The 19,745-nt window shown below is 34.2% G+C and overlaps 2 protein-coding genes across 2 annotated transcripts in view; both read right to left on the reverse strand.

Annotated features, from left to right (window-relative positions):
• LOC128870554 (uncharacterized) overlaps nucleotides 1-19,745 on the reverse strand; it is a 47,663-nt gene that overhangs the window by 17,017 nt on the left and 10,901 nt on the right. The window lies entirely within an intron of this gene.
• Nucleotides 15,497-16,079, reverse strand: LOC128870555 (uncharacterized). The gene is made up of 2 exons (XM_054113209.1): nucleotides 15,883-16,079; nucleotides 15,497-15,822 (listed from the first exon to the last, which is right to left on the reverse strand). The coding sequence occupies exons 1-2, from the start codon at nucleotides 15,999-16,001 to the stop codon at nucleotides 15,537-15,539; spliced, it is 405 nt and encodes a 134-aa protein (XP_053969184.1). The 5' UTR covers nucleotides 16,002-16,079; the 3' UTR covers nucleotides 15,497-15,536.

Raw genomic sequence — 19,745 nt, forward strand, 5'->3', positions numbered from 1 at the left:
TTCAGCAAATGGGTTGGTGCGTGACTACCATTCCGAATTCAGAGAGAACGTAGGTTCGAATGTTGGCGAAAGACCAATATGAAGAAAACGTGGTCGCCCCTCGGCAGGCAACGGCAAACCTCCGAGTGTATTTCTGCCAAGAAAAAGTTTCTCAGAAAAATATCTGCCGTTCGGAGTCGGCTTAAATGAAGGACCATTTACGGAAAAATATCAAGACGCTACCACAAATAGGAGGAGCTCGGTCAAACACCCAAAAAGGATGTACGCGCCAATTATATAGTATATATTTATAATATAAAAATGAATCGCAAAATGTGTTGGTAAGCGCATAACTCAACAACGCATGGACCAATCTTAACAATTCTTTTTTTAAAATGTTCCTTGAAGTCCAAGGATGATTTGTACGACGAGAAAACCCTAAGCAGCCCTTTTTTCCATACAAATATTGCGCGTTCGTATGTGTGTGCGTGTTCGCGCTGGAGGATCTAATGCGTTCACACAAAAGTGTTAATATCGTGAACCCGACCAAATTGAAAAGTCAAAAAATGTAAGAGCTATAGGTTTGATTCGCCTTGCAATATTCTTTCTTTTGTTTTAGTTTCAGAACGAGTTAAAGAAAGATTTCATTCACAAATAGTTGAGTAAATAAATTCTAAGAATAATCATGCAGGGCTGAACAAATCCAAATATATTTTAAGAATAACAAAAGACGAACCTATTTTAAGAAGAACAGAAGATAAATATATTTTACAAGATCAACGGAGCAATCATAACTCATTTGGTGGTGCAATGATTTTATTAGCAGGAGAGATTTTTGTCAATCTTGCCAGTGATTCCACGGTCAACACCAGCTGATGAACTTGATGCATGTTCGAAGTACTCAAATTTGTGGAAACATGTCAAGTTATACGCTTAAGCAAGAATATGCGTGTTGAGTTGCAAAATGTCCAATCTGGAGACATATTCTCTAAACAACTCATTGACATTGGTAATGGTGAATTTCCTATAGACACCTTGACAGGTTGCATTAACTTTCCTCAAAGTTTTTGTCACTTAACTCGATCAAAAGATGAACTTATTCAAAAGGTGTTTCCAGATGTTAATAATAATAATAATAAATAATTAATTATCTCTAAGTTTTGCCATTGAAGCACCCACTTTATAAATATTTGTCACCTTTAGGTTCCCACCATCCCTTTAGATTATTTTTCAATCAGGTTTGAACCTTTAGTTTCCCTCTTAGTTTGAAGGCCTCTGGCAAACATCCCAGTCGGGGTTTTCAGTGGGTCCCAAATGCCAAAGTTCGTGGAAGCGAAGATACTTAGCTGACCTTTTCTTTAATTCTCCTGAACAGAACCGTCACCATGATGATAGGGCGGTGTGTGAGGATCAACAGAGTAAAAACGTCTTAAGGTTGTAATATAAACTTCCACATTCAAAATCTATTTGACAGAATGAAGTCTGTCGGATCCGCTAGTATATATATAAATACATATATAATGTTAGACAAGTCACCAAAGTTCAAAGCTACAACAATGCTTCCAAATTGTGGAAATTTATTTTGAAAAAAAATTAATTTATTCGCAAAGTTCATAGAGAACTAGGCTTCTTTTTCGTAGGGCGACAGAGATAAATCATTTATCTTTTTTTCAGATTATTGTTTCAGCAAATTATGTTCAAATGAAATTTTTTACTATGATACCCGTATTCTGCCGCTTTATTCCTGCAAACAATTATATTTTATTAATTTTTTATTTATTTTTATCCAGCGCAGTGTCTTCTTAATAGCATTATTCACCTTCTAATTAACCAAATGGGATCTTTTATTAGAGTTTAAATTCAAAATTCACTTTCATATTAAACATTTTTCAACTTTTCTTTTTTAACAATGACTCAATTTCCAACATTTCTTCAAACATCGTGCACATTAAGTCAATAAAATCTTGAAACTCGCAAAAAGTTTGCCATTATTGCCTTAGGTCCGTCAGCATGCTAATACTGAAAGGCTCAATGTCCAACTGTGTCATACAAAATCAACAAATCCCGGTTGTTGCACGCAAATCAGTTCGAAATTCCCATTTGAACTGCAAACAAAGAAATTAAATTCACAAGAAGTTGAAAAGAAAATTGCCCACTAACTCAATATGCATAGAGAAGAAATATTTTTGTCACTTTTTATATTACGTTTCCACCGCAGCCGGAGTTTGGGTTCTCTGCCGCTATCGTGTTCTTAGCGCAAACACCAAACAAAACCCCTGTCAAATCCCATACAAAATTAAAACACAACTCCATACCAAAACCCACTTTTCAAAGCGTGTTTTGTTGGGTTTGCATCTAATTTAATTATTAAGTGGTGGCAATGTTGCTCATTTTCCTCATTTATTATTGCATTCTTATCGAAACATGGCAACAATGATTGCAATTTGTCAATATGACATTTGATTGACGCACCGGCTATCCATTTGGTGAATCTTGCTCAAACGACTGTTATATATATCAAACAACAGGTAAAAAACCGAGTGTTAAGCGAATAGAGGCTACTGGTGATGCGCCAATTCCGCAATATGGGCCGGGAATAGTTTTACACGAACATTATTTATATACGGTTGGGGGAACAACTGGCTATGATTACTCTTGTGATGTGCATCGCTTAAATTTGCGCACACGAGTGTGGGAATGCATATATATCTGTCGTCCAGATATACGCGAAGATTCAGAGGGTCGTTATCGTCACGAAGTTGTCTACGATGGGCAATACATATATGTGCTGGGTGGGGGTACATCGAATTTAGTGTATGATTTACAACGCATCCCTGCATTTAATTTAATAACAAACCGATGGGAAGATTTCGTCACATTACCCGATCGAACATCACAAACAAATCTAACAATCGAGCGACAAAATTCCGGATATCCAAACCCACGAAAGTGCTTTTCCTGCGTACAGCACCCGAAATCGAATGGTGAGGTCGAAGCATTCATTACGGGAGGCTTGCAGGTGCGTAATAATTAAATTTAGTATTATTAAATTATATTTGAAGCTGGATATCCCTTTTCCATTTGCAGGCCGATCAAGTATATTTTTCAGATATATGGAGATTAAATTTTACTACTAAGCAATGGACACTTATAAAAACAGCCTCTCTACCAAAAGCTTTGTACTTCCATGCCGCAGCGCACAGTCAAAATGGTTGTATGTACATATTCGGTGGTATTGAATATGATGAAAAACGTATACGACGGTGCAATGACCTTTATAAAATGTGGATGACCATACCATTATTAAATGAAATTTGCTGGGAGGCAGTGTTACATTACAGACCAAATCTCAAATTGAATGGCCACTCACAGCTGCTTAAAATGGGCGTACCATTGCGCTTTGCACAGAGATTGTGGCATTCTTCAAAAGCCAAATGATTATACAATAAATGAAGAGATATATGGTATGGTATGTCATGTAACGAGCAATAAGAATCGACAATTTTTATGTTTCATTCTAGACATAAAAGCATAATTATTGTTTGCTAACCATTTAGGAATGACATAGTTTCATATGGAAGAAATGGAACCAAAAGAATAAACATAATAAAATAAGACATTAATAATGAGTAAAAATGAAAAAAGCTAATTAATATGAAAATAAGAGTAATTATTTTTATACGCTACATATGTATACGAGCAGTTGTGGCGATTTTTTTTACAATATGGTTCATACACTGTCAATGGATGCTCAGATCACGAATTCTAGAAAATTGTATCATAAGAGTGGAAGCAGGATCAAGTGGCCAATCGGGCAACCAGATGAACACCAAATTTAAAAGGATAATAGTCTGCCGTCTGATTTAAAGTTCGTATCCATGAGTCTATGCATAATTAAATTCGCTTTTTCCAGATTAACGATATAAACAAATTATTTTCAATAAAGAAAAGATACCAAGTTTTTAAATCAAGGCGGCAGTAATGTGCTAAATAGAGATTGACCTCGAATGTCTGCAGTTTTTTTCTGCATACAGAGCAATTGCCACGCGCTTTTTTAGTGAAATCGGGTTTCGATAGGTCGTTTTTCTTTTGGCTATTTTTTCAAGTTTGCTGCACAATTTTTCAAAGCAGGATCTTTCCATTCGGAAATTATCTTTGAAAAACTTGTCCCCATTACTCTGGCAGTCTACTTCCCAAAAGGTACTGGAATGTTCCTAAAATATACATGTACATTATACACAAATAATGTATCATAAATCTGTTTACCATACCAAAGACCATACACTTTGCGAACGCATTAAATTGGCAGCAACGCTTAAAATTATTTTATTTTCCCTTAACCTTTTTTTAAAATAATATGTGACCAACTCACTATCAATTATTTTAAAATAAAATGATAAAATCAACATAACAAATTGATTTTTATGCACCATTTTATAATTTTATTAATTTTTATAATTCTTATTTCACAATGTCAACAAAAGACAGTTCAAACACAATTTCTCCCAAACTTCTGGTGGAAACAGTTGACAGTTCTCCCAAACACAACTCCTGCAAACACGGTGTTTGCTTTTGGTGGAAACGTAATATTATTCACTCTTTATAAATATGACCACTTGACATACATACAAACAAACAAACATAGCGACAAATTATGAATTCTTGGTCAGCTATTTTTTTTGAATTTCATTGTCATTTTGATAATTTTAAGCTAGCTTAGATTGTGAGAATTTCAAACGTTCACAAATTTCTATGTACACAAATGCAAGGGACGGGCTGAGAGCAGAGCAACACTTATTTAATCTGCCTTGTAGGAAAGTCCATTGGTTTCACACTGATGCAATGAGAGGCTTTCAATTCAAATTAGAAAAATCAATTCTTTTAATTTCCAACAATGATTTTCATCAAAATTTTATTAAGACAAAGAAATATTGAAGACTATGAAATTTTAACCCATTCTGTAAGGGTTGGAGCACTAAATTTCGCTTACTATATAAGTACAGTAGCATAAATTGCGTAAAAGCCATGGAGGAAATATTGAATCGTTTGTGATAAGAATATAAAAAATATACCCTTTAGTGTACCCTTTTGCTTAATATACAATTTTTTACATAAAAAATGTTTTATTTTTTGCATATAAAGATCTTTTTGATAACTGAGTATTTTTAAATAAATTTTTTTATATAAGAAAGAGAAAGATATATAAACTTTTCCAATATGACTCTTGGCATAATTGCAATAGAAATAAAAATAAAATACTTCTAAGTAAAAAATACTTAAAACATTTTCTTTTTAACTGAACATTTTTTAAATACAAAATGTTTTATTTTTTTTATATAATAGGACTATGAATAAGTTCGTTACGGTTTTACAACAGATGGCGTAACTTGATTATTATTCCATCGATCCACATTTCCAAACATTCATTGGAGAGCTACTGTCGTAAGGCACAAACGTCAGTATAAGTTTTTTATTTGAAGCGTAAACAACAATATTTTTACCACACTTGAAAATGTCGAATTTCGTGCCAAATAATGTGTTTTTGCGGGGAATTCTTCTTCATTATTTTAATATGAAGAAAAAAGCAGCCGAAAGTCATCGTATCTTGGTGGAAGTTTATGGTGAGCATGCTCTATCTGAGCGAACGTGCCAGAAGTGGTTTGCACGCTTTAAAAGTGGTGATTTTGGCTTGGAAGACGAAGAACGCGAGGGTGCGCCGCCAAAGTTCATGGATACCGAATTGGAGGAATTGCTCGATCAAGATCCGGCTCAAACGCAAGAAGAGGTTGCAAAAACTTTGGGAGTTGATCAATCAACCATTTCCAAACGTTTAAAAGCCATGGGAATGATCCGAAAGGTAGGCCATTGGGTGCCGTATGAATTGAAGCCAAGAGACGTTGAACGCCGTTTTATGGCATGCGAACAACTGCTTCAACGGCACAAAAGAAAGGGTTTTTTGCATCGAATTGTGACTGGCGATGAAAAGTGGGTCCATTACGACAATCCAAAACGTCGGGCAACGTATGGATACCCTGGCCATGCTTCAACATCGACGTCGGCGCAGAATATTCATGGCCTGAAGGTTATGCTGTGTATCTGGTGGGACCAGCTGGGTGTTGTGTATTATGAGCTACTGAAACCGAATGAAACGATTACGGGGGATGTCTACCGACGACAATTGATGCGTTTGAGCCGAGCACTGCGAGAAAAACGGCCGCAATACGCCGATAGACACGACAAAGTTATTTTGCAACATGACAATGCTCGGCCACATGTTGCACAAGTGGTCAAAACATACTTAGAAACGCTCAAATGGGATGTCCTACCCCACCCGCCGTATAGTCCAGACCTTGCGCCATCCGATTACTATCTCTTCCGATCGATGCAACATGGCCTGGCTGACCAGCACTTCCGTAATTACGATGAAGTCAAAAAATGGATCGATTCGTGGATTGCGGCAAAACCGACCGAATTTTTCACAAAGGGAATCCGTGAATTGCCAGAAAGATGGGAAAAAGTAGTAGTAAGCGATGGACAATATTTTGAATATTAAATTTGTAACCATTTTACGTCAATAAAGTTTCAAATTTCGAAAAAAAACCGCACGAACTTATTGATAGTCCTATTAACAATTTTCTTGATAAATAAATTTTTTTATATAATTTTTGTTTGAACATCGACAAATAACACAGCCCCACAAAAAAAAAAAAGTTTGAGTCCCAGAAACTTGACCTCGGTTACTATATGTTTTTGGGGTCGCTGAATCCGAATCCGGGGTCAGTTTTACCCCATCAGGTCAATTTCAAGGTCGGTTCAAGGTCAAATCATCAAAATCTGTAAAAATGGACCCTAACCATACTATCTTGGGGTTTTTGGGGTCGCTGAATCCGAATCCGGGGTCATTTTCACCCCATCAGGTCAATTTCAAGGTCAGTTCAAGGTCAAATCATCAAAATCAGCAAAAATGGACCCTAACCATACTATCTTGGGGTTTTTGGGGTCGCTGAATTAACGGTAGTTTTTTTTTGATTACTTCTGCTTATATTCGTATGTCGCGTCCGTTACCGAAAAATAGCATTTATTGTTCTCATTAGTGCAAAAAGTGTTGAAGTATAAATTGCTTTCAGACTTTAAGCAAATAACTTATTTCACTTAAGAAAAGTAGCCATTGACTCTCGACAAAAACGATTCATAAAATTTATTGGTGTTTGAAATTTGTCGCGTCCGTTAGTGGGAAACTTGGCTATGGAAGAGTATAATACTACAAGAATCTTTCACTTCAGGTCTGGTGACCAAGAGTGCAAAGTAAAAAAGCGTGATTGTTTTTGTTATATTTGTAGTAAGTATGAGGACCTTAAAAATAGAAGAAAATTCAATGAAAAACATAAACAACAATATCATGAATTATTTGGCATTGATAGTACAGTCGACGAATCCGATTGGGTTCCAAAAACCATATGTGCATTATGCCGGAAAATGCTAGGAAGTAAAAAAACCGAAGTAAAAATGAAAGTGCCGACGATATGGAAGGAACCTTTTGAGAAAAGAGATTGTTATTTTTGCAATACAAATTTGTTGGGGATAAATAGTAGAGTCAAGTCAAAAATTAAGTACGCTAATGTTAAAAGTGTCACGAAACCGGTTTACTTATCTCGAATTCAGGAAGAAGAAGTATCATTGGATTCGTTTGCAAGTGAACATATGGATGTTGAGCAAAATTTGGAAACTGATGCAAATGAGAGTTTGGTAGAAGAAATAAAAAGAGTACCTGATGAAGAAAGATTTACAGAAAATGACGAATCGATTGATGGTGACACTGACGTTGTTAGTGCTAGTGATGACGAAGAGTACACTCCAAATAATGCTGAGAATAGCAAAGGTCCAATTGCACAAGAACATGTGAATGAGCTCATACGTGATTTGGGTTTACCAAAGGACGGGGCAGAGTACCTAGCATCATGGCTAAAAGGAAATACTAATGTAGCTGATAAAATTAAAGTTTCTTACTATCGAGATAAGGATAAGGAATTTCGTGAATATTTCGCTAATGATGCAGAATACTCTCTGGTGTATTGCAAAGATATAGTTGGATTGATGAATCGCTTCAAGCAAGGATGTTATGAAGCTAACGAGTGGAGATTGTTCATCGATTCGTCAAAGAGAAGTTTAAAAGCTGTTCTTTTACACAATACAAATGTTTATGCAGCTGTTCCCATAGGATGAACTGACCTTGAAATTGACCTGATGGGGTGAAAATGACCCCGGATTCGGATTCAGCGACCCCAAAAACATATAGTAACCGAGGTCAAGTTTCTGGGACTTAAAATTTTTTTTTTTTGTGGGGCTGTGTAATTGTCGTCCTAAGAAAAGAGTCCTAAACTTTTCCAATAGGACTCTTGGCATATTTTGCGACGAAAATATTTAAAAAAAATTTAACTTTTTCATATAAAGATTTTTTGGCTAATACATTTTTTTAAAACGCTTTTTTGTTATATAATTTTTTTTTTGAATATCGACAAATAATTGTCGCTGCAAGAAAAGAGTCCTAAACGTTTTCAAAAGGACTGTTGGCATATTTTGCGTTAAAAAAAATATACTTTCGCGTTAAAAAAATATACTACTACTTAGATTAGGTTGGAATGGTTATCCAAGGAACGGGCATACTTGGACGAAGATAAACGGATTTGTCCTTTGTGGTACCATTGTGAAGGAGGTAAGATGAAGTAGAAAACTGATGGACTGAAAGGAGAGGGCGGGGAGAGGTGGTGGTAGGATGGTTAGGAGGATACGTTTAGAGTGTGGGGATTTTGAGCGAAGACTGTGCTGCGTTTGCATCAACCGCTTTACACTGCAGATGAAGTTCATCAGATTTTTAATGCTATATCGCAGGCGTATCAAAGAAGTAGGAGCCAAGATGCCTAGAGCTTAGCCCCGCTAGAGTAGGGTAGCTAAGGAGAATGTACTGAAATAAGTCCACCTAACCCTCCATTCATCTGACGCAAAAATGATATATATACTTTTAAGTAAAAAATATAAAAATTTGTTTTTAACTGCACATTTTTAAAAATAAATTGTTTTAGTTTTTTACATATAAAGGGTTTTCCAAAAAGAGGTGTTATTCCCGTAAAATATCAATGTTTTCGTTGCTTGTGTGGCACGTAGCGCCGCACAGTGGGGCAAAAAAAGTGCCCGTGGACAAATGAGGATAGAGGTCACAATTTTTCTTCTTTTTTAACTTTTTTTTTTTAACTTAAAGCTGATAAAATTGCGCATAACGCCACCGTTTTTGTTTTTTGAAAAAAAAACTTTTTTTAAATAATTTAATTAATGTTCAAATTCAAAAAAAAAAAATTTTTTTCCACGTATTCCACAAGTATATTTTCTTGTAAAATAATATTATTGTCTTAAGGAAGCTTAAAATATTTAAAACAATTATTAACAAATAAATTTTGATATTGGTTGCATTGTTAAAAAATTTATTACATTTGTTATAAACAAATAAGTGGAAAAAGCTGTTTTGCTCGAATTATGAATATTTAATTATTGAATTCAGTTGGATTTTCAATTTTTTTAGTCTAACAGTGATTATGAATGAAACTAATTATTATAAACAAACAAATGTTATGTTATTAACAATTTTTATAAACATTATATTTGTCGAAGTTGTTTACCGCACAAAATTCCTAAAATTTTATCAACCATACATATAGTTATTGCTCAAGATTGACTATATTTATTTTATTTAATAAATTTTTATGCATAGCATTGTTTAAACAAACCTTAATTAACAAATGCCTAGTATTGTTGTTTTTAGTCGCATTAACTTTGTTTTTTTTTAATTTTTGCTTATTTGTAAAATATTTTTTTAATCATTTATATAATTTGTCAACTAATAACATTTAGTATTGTTATTAACAATTTAATAAACAATTTTTAAGCATAAACAATTTTAGTTTAAATCAGGTCATTTTTTCAGCTTTAATTAATGACGTCAAGTGGAAAATGAAGCTACTTAAAAAAATTTCCTTATTAGTTAAAAATTAGACATTTGTTTATATCTTGCCTAATTAACAAACGTATACTCTTAAAATTTGTAGTCTTACAGTCTTCTTCTTTTTTAATTCAGTTCCTAATATTGATAATATTTTTCAAAACTCATTTCATTTCACAATGAGTAATGATACTAATGATTGCCATTACACAAAATTTTATTTATTGATAAGTAAAGCAATTGCTTCTGGCAGCAAGGGTTTTTGTACTTTAGGATACTCTTGTCTTAAGTTTGATATGTACATGTCTGCTGAAATCAAAAGGTAATGAATTAAATCGGTATTAGTTTCAATACGACTGCTTTTTCGGGTATTATCTTGTCTGCATCTTTTGAAATCTTTATTTTTAGCTTCTTGAGCTTCTTCAGATAATTGGCCGATTGGGACAACAAGAGAATCGATAATTTTCGAACCATGAACTAACATTTTGTGCATGGACGCAGGCATAAAGTACCAATCATACTTTTGTATGTATAATTTTGCGGTTTGTATTGCAAAGTTATGATAAGCTTTTGTGCAAATAGGTTTTCCTGATGCTAAAGTTTGCAGGAGTACATACAAATTTTTTATAAGAGCTTTATCAAAACCAGTGATTTTTGAAATTGTTTCATAATTTTCAAAGAATCTTCGTGCCGTGTTGCCATCATTAGAAGACCCAGTACCTTGTTTTGGTGTCTCTACTATTAAGCCAAGTTGCTTTTTAATTTCACCTTTAATCTGTAATTTCCTTTTGTCACGATTAGATTTTTCTTCTGCAGTCTTACACGACCATTTTTTAATTTGTATCCTGTAACTGATGTTCAGCACACATTCCATTAGACGAATCCACAAGTGTAAGACTTGTAATCTAATCGAAAATGATTCTATCTTTTCTTCTTTGTGACAAGTTATTCATTTCACTTGGTTTGGCTCCACAAACTATACAATTTGCTGCAGAAGAGGTCTCTGTTAAATGCTGACAAACTTTTCCATCAAAACAGCGGCTTAGAAAGAAACAGATCTTTACTTGATGCGGAAGAAAAATGAAGTTAATTTACATAAGAACCAAAATTGGGATATAAAGTATCATCAGTTGATAATGTTGTTGATTTTGTTGATGTAGATGTAGATGCAAATGTAGCAGATGTGGTTGAGAAAATTTTAGGAATTTTGTGCGATAAACAACTTCGACAAATATAATGTTTATAAAAATTGTTAATAACTTTACATTTGTTTGTTTATAATAATTAGTTTCATTCATAATCACTGTTAGACTTAAAAAATTTGCAAATCCAACTCAATTCAATAATTAAATATTCATAATTCGAGCAAAACAGCTTTTGTCCACTTATTTGTTTATAACAAATGTAATAAATTTATTAACAATGCAACCAATATCAAAATTTATTTGTGAATAATAGTTTTAAATATTTTAAGCTTCCTTAAGACAATAATATTATTTTACAAGAAAATATACTTGTGGAATACGTGGAAAAAAATTTTTTTTTCAATTTGAACATTAATTAAATTTAAAAAATTTTTTTTTTCAAAAAACAAAAACGGTGGCGTTATGCGCAATTTTATCAGCTTTAAGTTAAAAAAAAAAAGTTAAAAAAGAAGAAAAATTGTGACCTCTATCCTCATTTGTCCACGGGCACTTTTTTTGCCCCACTGTGCGCGGTCTTGTTGAAAATAAATGTTGCCCGGATCAATACCATCCAATTCCGGTCATAAAGAATCGTTAATCATCTCTCGATATCGCAATACATTCACCGTAGCTGTTGCTCCAGCTTCATTTTCGAAAACGTAAGGTCCAAGTAAGGACTCCGCCGGACCACAAACCGCACCAAACAGTCACACGTTGAGGATAGAGAGGCTTTTCTACAATTACTCTTGGATTTTCTGAGCCCCTTATCTGACAATTTTGCTTGTTGACGCTGCCACCGATGTGGAAATGGGTGCCATCACTCAAGACGATTTTTCGATGGAATTCCGGATCATTTTTATGCATTTCAACGATCCCATCAGCAAACACACGACGTTGTTGATGATCGGCCGGCTTGAGTTCTTGTGTTTATAAGTCTTAAGACCCAAATCTTTATGGAAAATACGGTGTAATAACGTTTGTGGAATGCCTAATTCCAAATAACGACGAGGAATGGACAAACCTGGGGTTTCTTCAACACTTTCGGCTACAGAAGCAAATATTTTCGGCTGTTCTTGAGCAACGTGCACGGGTTTTACTCTTCACATCACTAACTTGTTCCAGCAGCTTGAATTTTTTCACCAATTTCTGTATTGCGGTCCGACAAGGTGCTTCACGATGATACAAAAATGTTCAAGATTTACGAACCGTCTCTTCCCAATTTTTTTTTTTAATTTTTAATAGTTTCTAAAAAATTCGAAGGTGGTTTTGTTGATTTTATTTGAGGGCCGTTTCGTAAATCAAGTTTATCAATAGTGATGTGGATTGTAGAAAACATTAACTTAAGCTTGCTTCGACGAAGGAAAATTATTTTGAAATGGGGCCCATTTAGGCCTTCAAGCGTAAATAAATCGGATAAAAGACGAATTTTCGAGTTAATTACAAAGCACATAGGCACATACAAACATTGATTTGTAAATCAGAACTATTTTTTAAGAAAATTTGTAATTAAGCGTATAGAGTAGACACTTCTAAACTTGGTTTTCATGCAGACCGTTAATCAATACATTCAAAAAAACTTGTATATGTACTTTTTTGCGTTCTTGATTCCCGTGATAATCCGGACACCGGAGCAGATTGGAAGTTTTGTGTTAGAACTTTTTTAAATACTTTACAATTTTCCAGTAGGGTACATACATTCCCCCGCAGAGGCATACATACTCCTACACACCAAGTGGTTGAACTCCTACGAGATGCCAATAAATGGACCTATTGAAAATTTATGAATTCAAGTATGGAAAATATTTTAAAATGTAAGTAAGAAAAAAAACCAAAAACAAAAAAGAAAAAGTAAAAAAATAATAATTCGATAGAAAGAGCGAACGAAAATGGTTGGCAATCAACGGAATTGATGGCAGTTATGACAGGGAGGTAAGACGGTAAAGCTGATTGGGTTTGTATGCGGTAAGAAAATCGTTATACTCAGTTGCATAGTTGGCTACTTGAATGGCAAGTTTGTAGAATAGTTTGGCTGACTACTTCACTTCGAGACTTATTGACCAACCGATGTGGATTTCATTGGCCAACTTGACAAATATTTGATAGGAAAAAACTTTGAAAATTTCGTTTATGCCGTAAAATGTTGAATGCGGTTTGAAGAATGGATGATTTGCCGCTCATTGCTGCTGGCAATCTGCGTCAATGGCTTGAAACAAATATGCAGACGAAGACGAGTTAGTTTACATACATATGTATATACACGCACACAAGCATCTACTCACGAACACATTTTGCAAACTCAACCATTCAAGCGAAACACACCCAGCAATCGTACGCAGCCATTTGGCAACTACCAGCGCCAAATATATTAGTTTCATAAACTTACATATTAATACTGACATACATACATACATACATACATACATACTAAATACTTGCTTATAACATGAACGTTCAACTGCACAAGCAAATAAATATACCATTATAATATTCATAGGAAAATGGAAGGCGCGCCAATACAAGCCAGCAACTCCCAAGTACCTCCTAACTACCAACTATTGCAACAAAGCAGCCATGGTAGCCACCACCCCACCAACAACGACAGCAACAACCAACTGAAGCCTCATCATCAACAGCGACGGTGGAACAATAACTAGCGCTGTGGGACCAATAGTTGTGGTGGTATTTGTGTGTACACTTTTGGTTCCGGAGTGGACACCACTGAAAACCAATTTACGAAATAACATAATTTTGCGAAAAATAAATTTTGTTTACTGTGACAGCAAAATTTTGTAACATAACTATACTTATATAGTTGTGTGCGTCTACTTTGTTCGTCAAGTGGTAAAGGGCGGTGCGCTGCACAGTGGGACAGAAATTTCCAAACCGTCTCAAAAATAGGTTTTGTGAATTTTCGATATTGAATATTTTGTTTATGTACATATGTGACTAAATGTCCAATACATATTATATTGTGTTTAAACAATATTATTTAAATTATTTTTGTAAAAAAACATGACTTGCAAGTTGATGCATAAAATAGTGTCGATTATGATGCACATTATACTAGCAGTTTACATGGTCATATTTTGATTATCTTCGATGCAAATCTATAAGTGTTATATATTGTTAGAAAGGTCATTCAATTTACTATTAAAAAAGTATTTAAATTTTATTTTTTGCAAAACTTGGAAAGGCATACATTTTTTTAAAGAATACCTTATTTTGTATGCGTATTAGAAACTTCAAATGGACTTTTGACAGTTAGCTCCGTTTGGCTCTCTCGTAATTTTAATATCATAACATAAAGTAACTTATGTAGAAGTAAAATCAAAAAGAAAAGTTTGCCCCAACCTGCCCCAAAATTAATTAGACACCAAATTTCTCTTTAAGAAAAGGAAAACAATTTTCAAAAAATTTTAGTAAAATTTGAATTAAAGATCAATCAAAAATATATCTAAATAAATAAACACATAATCTTTTAGTTTGGTTGACATATCTATAGAAACAACACATTTTTTCATATTAAAACCCTTTGACCTTTGACCTCCAAATTAACCACGCGAAGTATCACAAAAAGATCATCTTATAGCACGATGAAGTTATTAAATCTCTGTTGTTTGAAAGTAAAGTTCTTAATAATTAACGAATTCTTGGAATAACGATTTTACTGTGCGTTTCTGCTAGATTGCGTAAACTTATTGTTGGTAAGTAGTGCATACAAGTTAACGCCTCCTATACCACACACCACTAACCCAGTATGTAAACAATTAACCATAGATTAATAGCGCAAGCCACTTCCCAAAAAAATAAACAATGGCCCCTATTATGAGTTGTATTCGATCTTCGATATTCGCTGGTTGTCGAAGATCGAAAATCGAATGTCAATTTGGTATTATGAGCGGTGCAACCCTATCGAAATTTTCGTTGTTTACCGAATTTAGAGTCGAATGCAATTTTGCTTTCGATCGTGTAGCGTATAGTGGGAAAACTTGTTAAAGTGTAAGTTGTTTGCGATTATTTATGGTTTTATAGTAACCAAATAATAAATATATACTAATTTTGTTAATATTATGCAGGGCGAAAGTCGTGAGTACAAAACAACAATTAGAAAGGCGAATCCACAATTCGCAAAAGGGATTTGCACCAAACTTCAAGCAGCAAAAAAATGGGAGGAATTTACAACGGAGCTGAATTGCTTGGGACCACCAGTGAGAACGGCAGCAAAATGGATTAAGCTTAATAATGGTTTTTTTTGTGATGTTTATAGAAATACATTTTCATATTTTTTTCGAATGACGAATAATTGAATAAAGAAAATTTATAACAAAAATAAAACAGAAAGTGTGGTGTAAAGGTTTCTATTTAATACTTTTTAGATTTTTCTATAATATTCTCAAAATTTCATTTCTTATGTTTTCTAATTCTCCGTTATTTGACTCCACTTCAATATCTTCAGCATCATCGTACACATTGGGTTGAGCAAGTCCTAGCATACCTTCATTACCAATACTCAATTGGTACGATCCCTGAGCACAAACTCGCAGAACTGTGGCTAGCTTTAAAATATTTGGAATCAATTTGGCTCGGGTGCACTGCTGCAACTGGTTTTCTGTACTGGACAGTAGGTTCACAAACGGCTCTTTAGATAATCTAAAGTTCTTTAAAAATCTGTAAGGAAATTTCTGTAATATTAAGTACGTCAACACATTTTGAAAGCTCTAAATTTACTCAGTGGAAGCCATTTCTAGGTGGTTGGATGCGTCCCTCAATTGTTTCCTACTTCTAGCTAGTTCCACTAATCTTTCATCGTCCGATGAATCGTCGAACCACAACTCCGTTGTACTCATTTTCACAAAAAATACTTTTTTTACCTTTTAAAAATAATGTTAGCAAAGAATTTCAACACACTCGGTTTTTCTTTTATTTTGATTGCTGTATCAGCTGAGAAAAAATTATCTATTGTAAATGCGTCGAGCGATCGAAATTCACAATAGTCATATTCTTCAACGAATGAGCACCATAATACCAAATGAAAATTCGTTCGATCAGCACTTTCGACTACAGTCGAAGATCGAATGTTGCTCATAATAGGGGCCAATAAATATAAGCACTTACCATTAGCGAAAGTGTCAAACATGTCATTGACACTTTGCTAATGAAGGAAGTGGACATCACATATCACGTATGGTCCGCTTTCAATAGAATTAAGAAAACAATAAATATAAGCGCTTACCTTAGCGAAAATGTCAAACATGTCACATATCACGTATGGTCCGCTTTCAATAGAATTAAGACATACTAACCTAAGATTTAAGCTTCAGATTCTGTATAAATATGAAGATTAATAAAGTTTCGGATCAGTTTTTGATCCGGTGTGCAACGAAGACTCACAATGTTTTTTAAAAAAACTTTTGCTATTTAAGCAAAAGATAATTGGCGATCCTGCCAGGAGCGATTTAAGTTCTGGTGGACCAAATAAAAGTTGTGTACTATAGTAGCCTGTAAAAAGGCAGTGCACAATTTAAATAAATAAGTATCCCTAAATCGGAAAAGGGAGAAAAAAAATTTTTTTAAAGACTAAAAAAAGGAGAAAACTAAAAAGTATCCTAAGTCTAAAAAATAATAAAACAAAAAGAAAAATTTAAAAAAAAAGGAGAAAACCAAAAAGTATCCTAATAAAACAAAAAGAAAAATTAAAAAAAAAAGGAGAAAACCAAAAAGTATCCTAATAAAACAAAAAGAAAAAATTTAAAAAAGGAGAAAACCAAAAAGTATCCTAGTCTAAAAAAATAATAAACCAAAATATCGAGCAATTCTACAAAATATAATAATTCTACAAGGAAAAAAGCAAAGGAGGAAAAACGCACTCAATAGAGGGAAAATCACTGTATGCAAACATCTTTAGCAATCAAACACCAAGTTGGACCAATAATGAGTAAGAAATTAAATAATTTTTAAGAATTAAAAGTTGTAAAGTATTAATTAATTGAGAATAAGTATAGCATATGGGCAATAGACCTAGTAGCTTAGGTTACGAGAGATTACACTACTGTGAAAAGTGTAAAGAAAACCACAAAAATTGTGTAAAAAATAAAGAAGTGATTAAAAATTTTTCAAATTTTACCAAAAATAAAGCTGGAAGAGTTGAGAAGTAGATTTGCAGATATGTCTATAGTGAATAATAACAACAGCACGACCAATATGGATGTTGCGTCGCGACTTATAGCTGCTAGCACCGCCTCGCTGCGTAGCGAGGTAGAACAAGTTAGACGTCAGTTGCAGGCTTTAAGTAATTCCGACAATGTTGCTGAATATGCAACAGAATCAATAGATTCAACGATCAATTGTGAGGAAAGTTTAGATGTCATAAAATCTCTTCCTGAATTTCGAGGAAAAATCAACAATTATGTTAGCTGGCGCGAGGCTGCTAACAATTCAATGTCATTGTATACTAGGGGAAGCAAAAAATATTTTGCTGCCTTGACTATCTTGCGTAACAAAATTACGCAGGACGCTAACAATATTTTAACGAACCACGGTACGGTTCTTAATTTCGATGCAATTCTGAGTAGGCTAGATTTTGCCTTCGCTGATAAGAGGCCGTGTCACATAATAGAACAGGAAATGAGTGTGCTTAGGCAAGGACCTGGTACCCTAATAGAGTTCTACAACGAGGTCAATAAAAAACTGACGTTATTAATTAACAAAACGATAATGGCGCACGGAACGAATTCCGCAATTACAAAGGAGCTTAATACCAAAAACAGGGAAACAGCTCTTCGAACTTTCATTACAGGTCTTAACCCTCCGTTGGACCAGATCCTCTTCACGTTGGCACCACGTGACTTACCAAATGCTCTTGCCAAGGCGCAGGAGCTCGATGCCAATCAAATGCGAGCACAATTCGCATTGCATTTGTCAAGGAGTAATAATAATAGCAATAATAATATTACAATAAACAGAAACGCTCCTCAGGGCGTTCGTAGGGGTGCGAATTTTCTGAACAATTTAAGGTATCCACCAAGGAATACCCAAGCAAATGAGGTCAAACAAAATCGTCCAGAGCCAATGGACGTTGATCCATCATTACAGATCACAAATAGGCCCAAACCGGTACAAACGTACCAGCAACAGGTGAGAGGCAATAGAAATAATTGGCAGACCAATTATAATTATCAGGCAAATGCTGTGCCAAAAAGGTCGAATGATAGTGCGCAAATAAGTACGCAACCTCAACAGAAGGTGCAAAGAATTAATAACATGGGAGAAAACCATTTTTTAGAGTAAGGTCTGATTTGCCCTACATTGTCAAGACGGATAGGAAGACGGGGCAAATCTTCAAAATCTTAGTTGATACGGGAGCAACAAGCTCATATATACGGGCCGGGCTCTATGTAAACAAAAATGTTTTAGAAAATAAGAAGAGGGTAAGAACCATTCATGGTTCGACCATCATAAACTTTTTCCATAATATCAATTTATTTGATGTTCAGGAACGATTTTACGAGATTGAAAATTTAGAAAGTGATCTCTTAATTGGAATCAATTTCTTGAGTAAAATCGAGGCCAAGATTGATATTCCAAATCGGGTGTTGATCTATGGTAATAACAAAACAGAAAAAATTCATTTTCTTGATGATTTTGATATACCAAACCCCTCGGGACAAGAAGGTCCTGAAACGTCTGTCGAAGATGACGTCTGTCCATAAAAAACTTATACTGACGTTTGTGCCTTACGACAGTAGCTCTCCAATGAATGTTTGGAAATGTGGATCGATGGAATAATAATCAAATTACGCCATCTGTTGTAAAACCGCACGAACTTATTCATAGTCCTATTATCAATAAACCCAAAGGGAAAAATAATGAAAGAAATACCAAAAACGGTGTGAAGAAAATTAATCAGAAACTAGTAGGGAAAAAAGGTCAGAAGGGGCCTGCCAAAAATTATACTAGAAACAAAAAAGATAATAAAAATTTGCAAAAAAATATATCGGAAAACTTAACTCCTAAAACTTTTGCTGATGTAGATACCGCGAAAATAAAAAAATTTAAAAATCAAGATAAGAATGAAGCTTCCCAAATTGGAAATTCATTGAATAATTTAAGGTCGGATTCCTCAAAGATATCCTTTGAAGTAGATAGGAAAGGGGAGTCGATCGAAGGGTTGCAAAATAAGGTGATTGAGGAAATTTCAATAACACATAGTGATGTTAATTTAGATTTACCTTTTCGTACCGACGTAAAGGCGGAAATACGAACTTTTGAAGAAAGGCCAATTTGGTCAAAACAATACCCTTACCCAATGTGAGTGAATGATTTTGTTAATAATGAGGTTCAAAGCCTGTTGCAAAAGGATATAATTAGGGAAAGTAAAAGTCGGTACAATTCTCCAGTATGGGTGGTTCCAAAGAAAGGAGTAAATGATGACGGAAGTCCTAAATTGAGATTGGTCATCGATTTCAAAAAAATTAATGAAAAAACCACATATGATAGGTACCCAATGCCTAATCCAGAGGTTATACTTTCGAATTTGGGAAAGTCTAATTATTTTTCTACAATAGATTTGGAGTCTGGATTTTACCAGATAT

This window comes from Anastrepha ludens, chromosome Y (genome assembly GCF_028408465.1).
Source record: "Anastrepha ludens isolate Willacy chromosome Y, idAnaLude1.1, whole genome shotgun sequence".
Classification (NCBI taxonomy): Eukaryota; Metazoa; Arthropoda; class Insecta; order Diptera; family Tephritidae; genus Anastrepha; species Anastrepha ludens.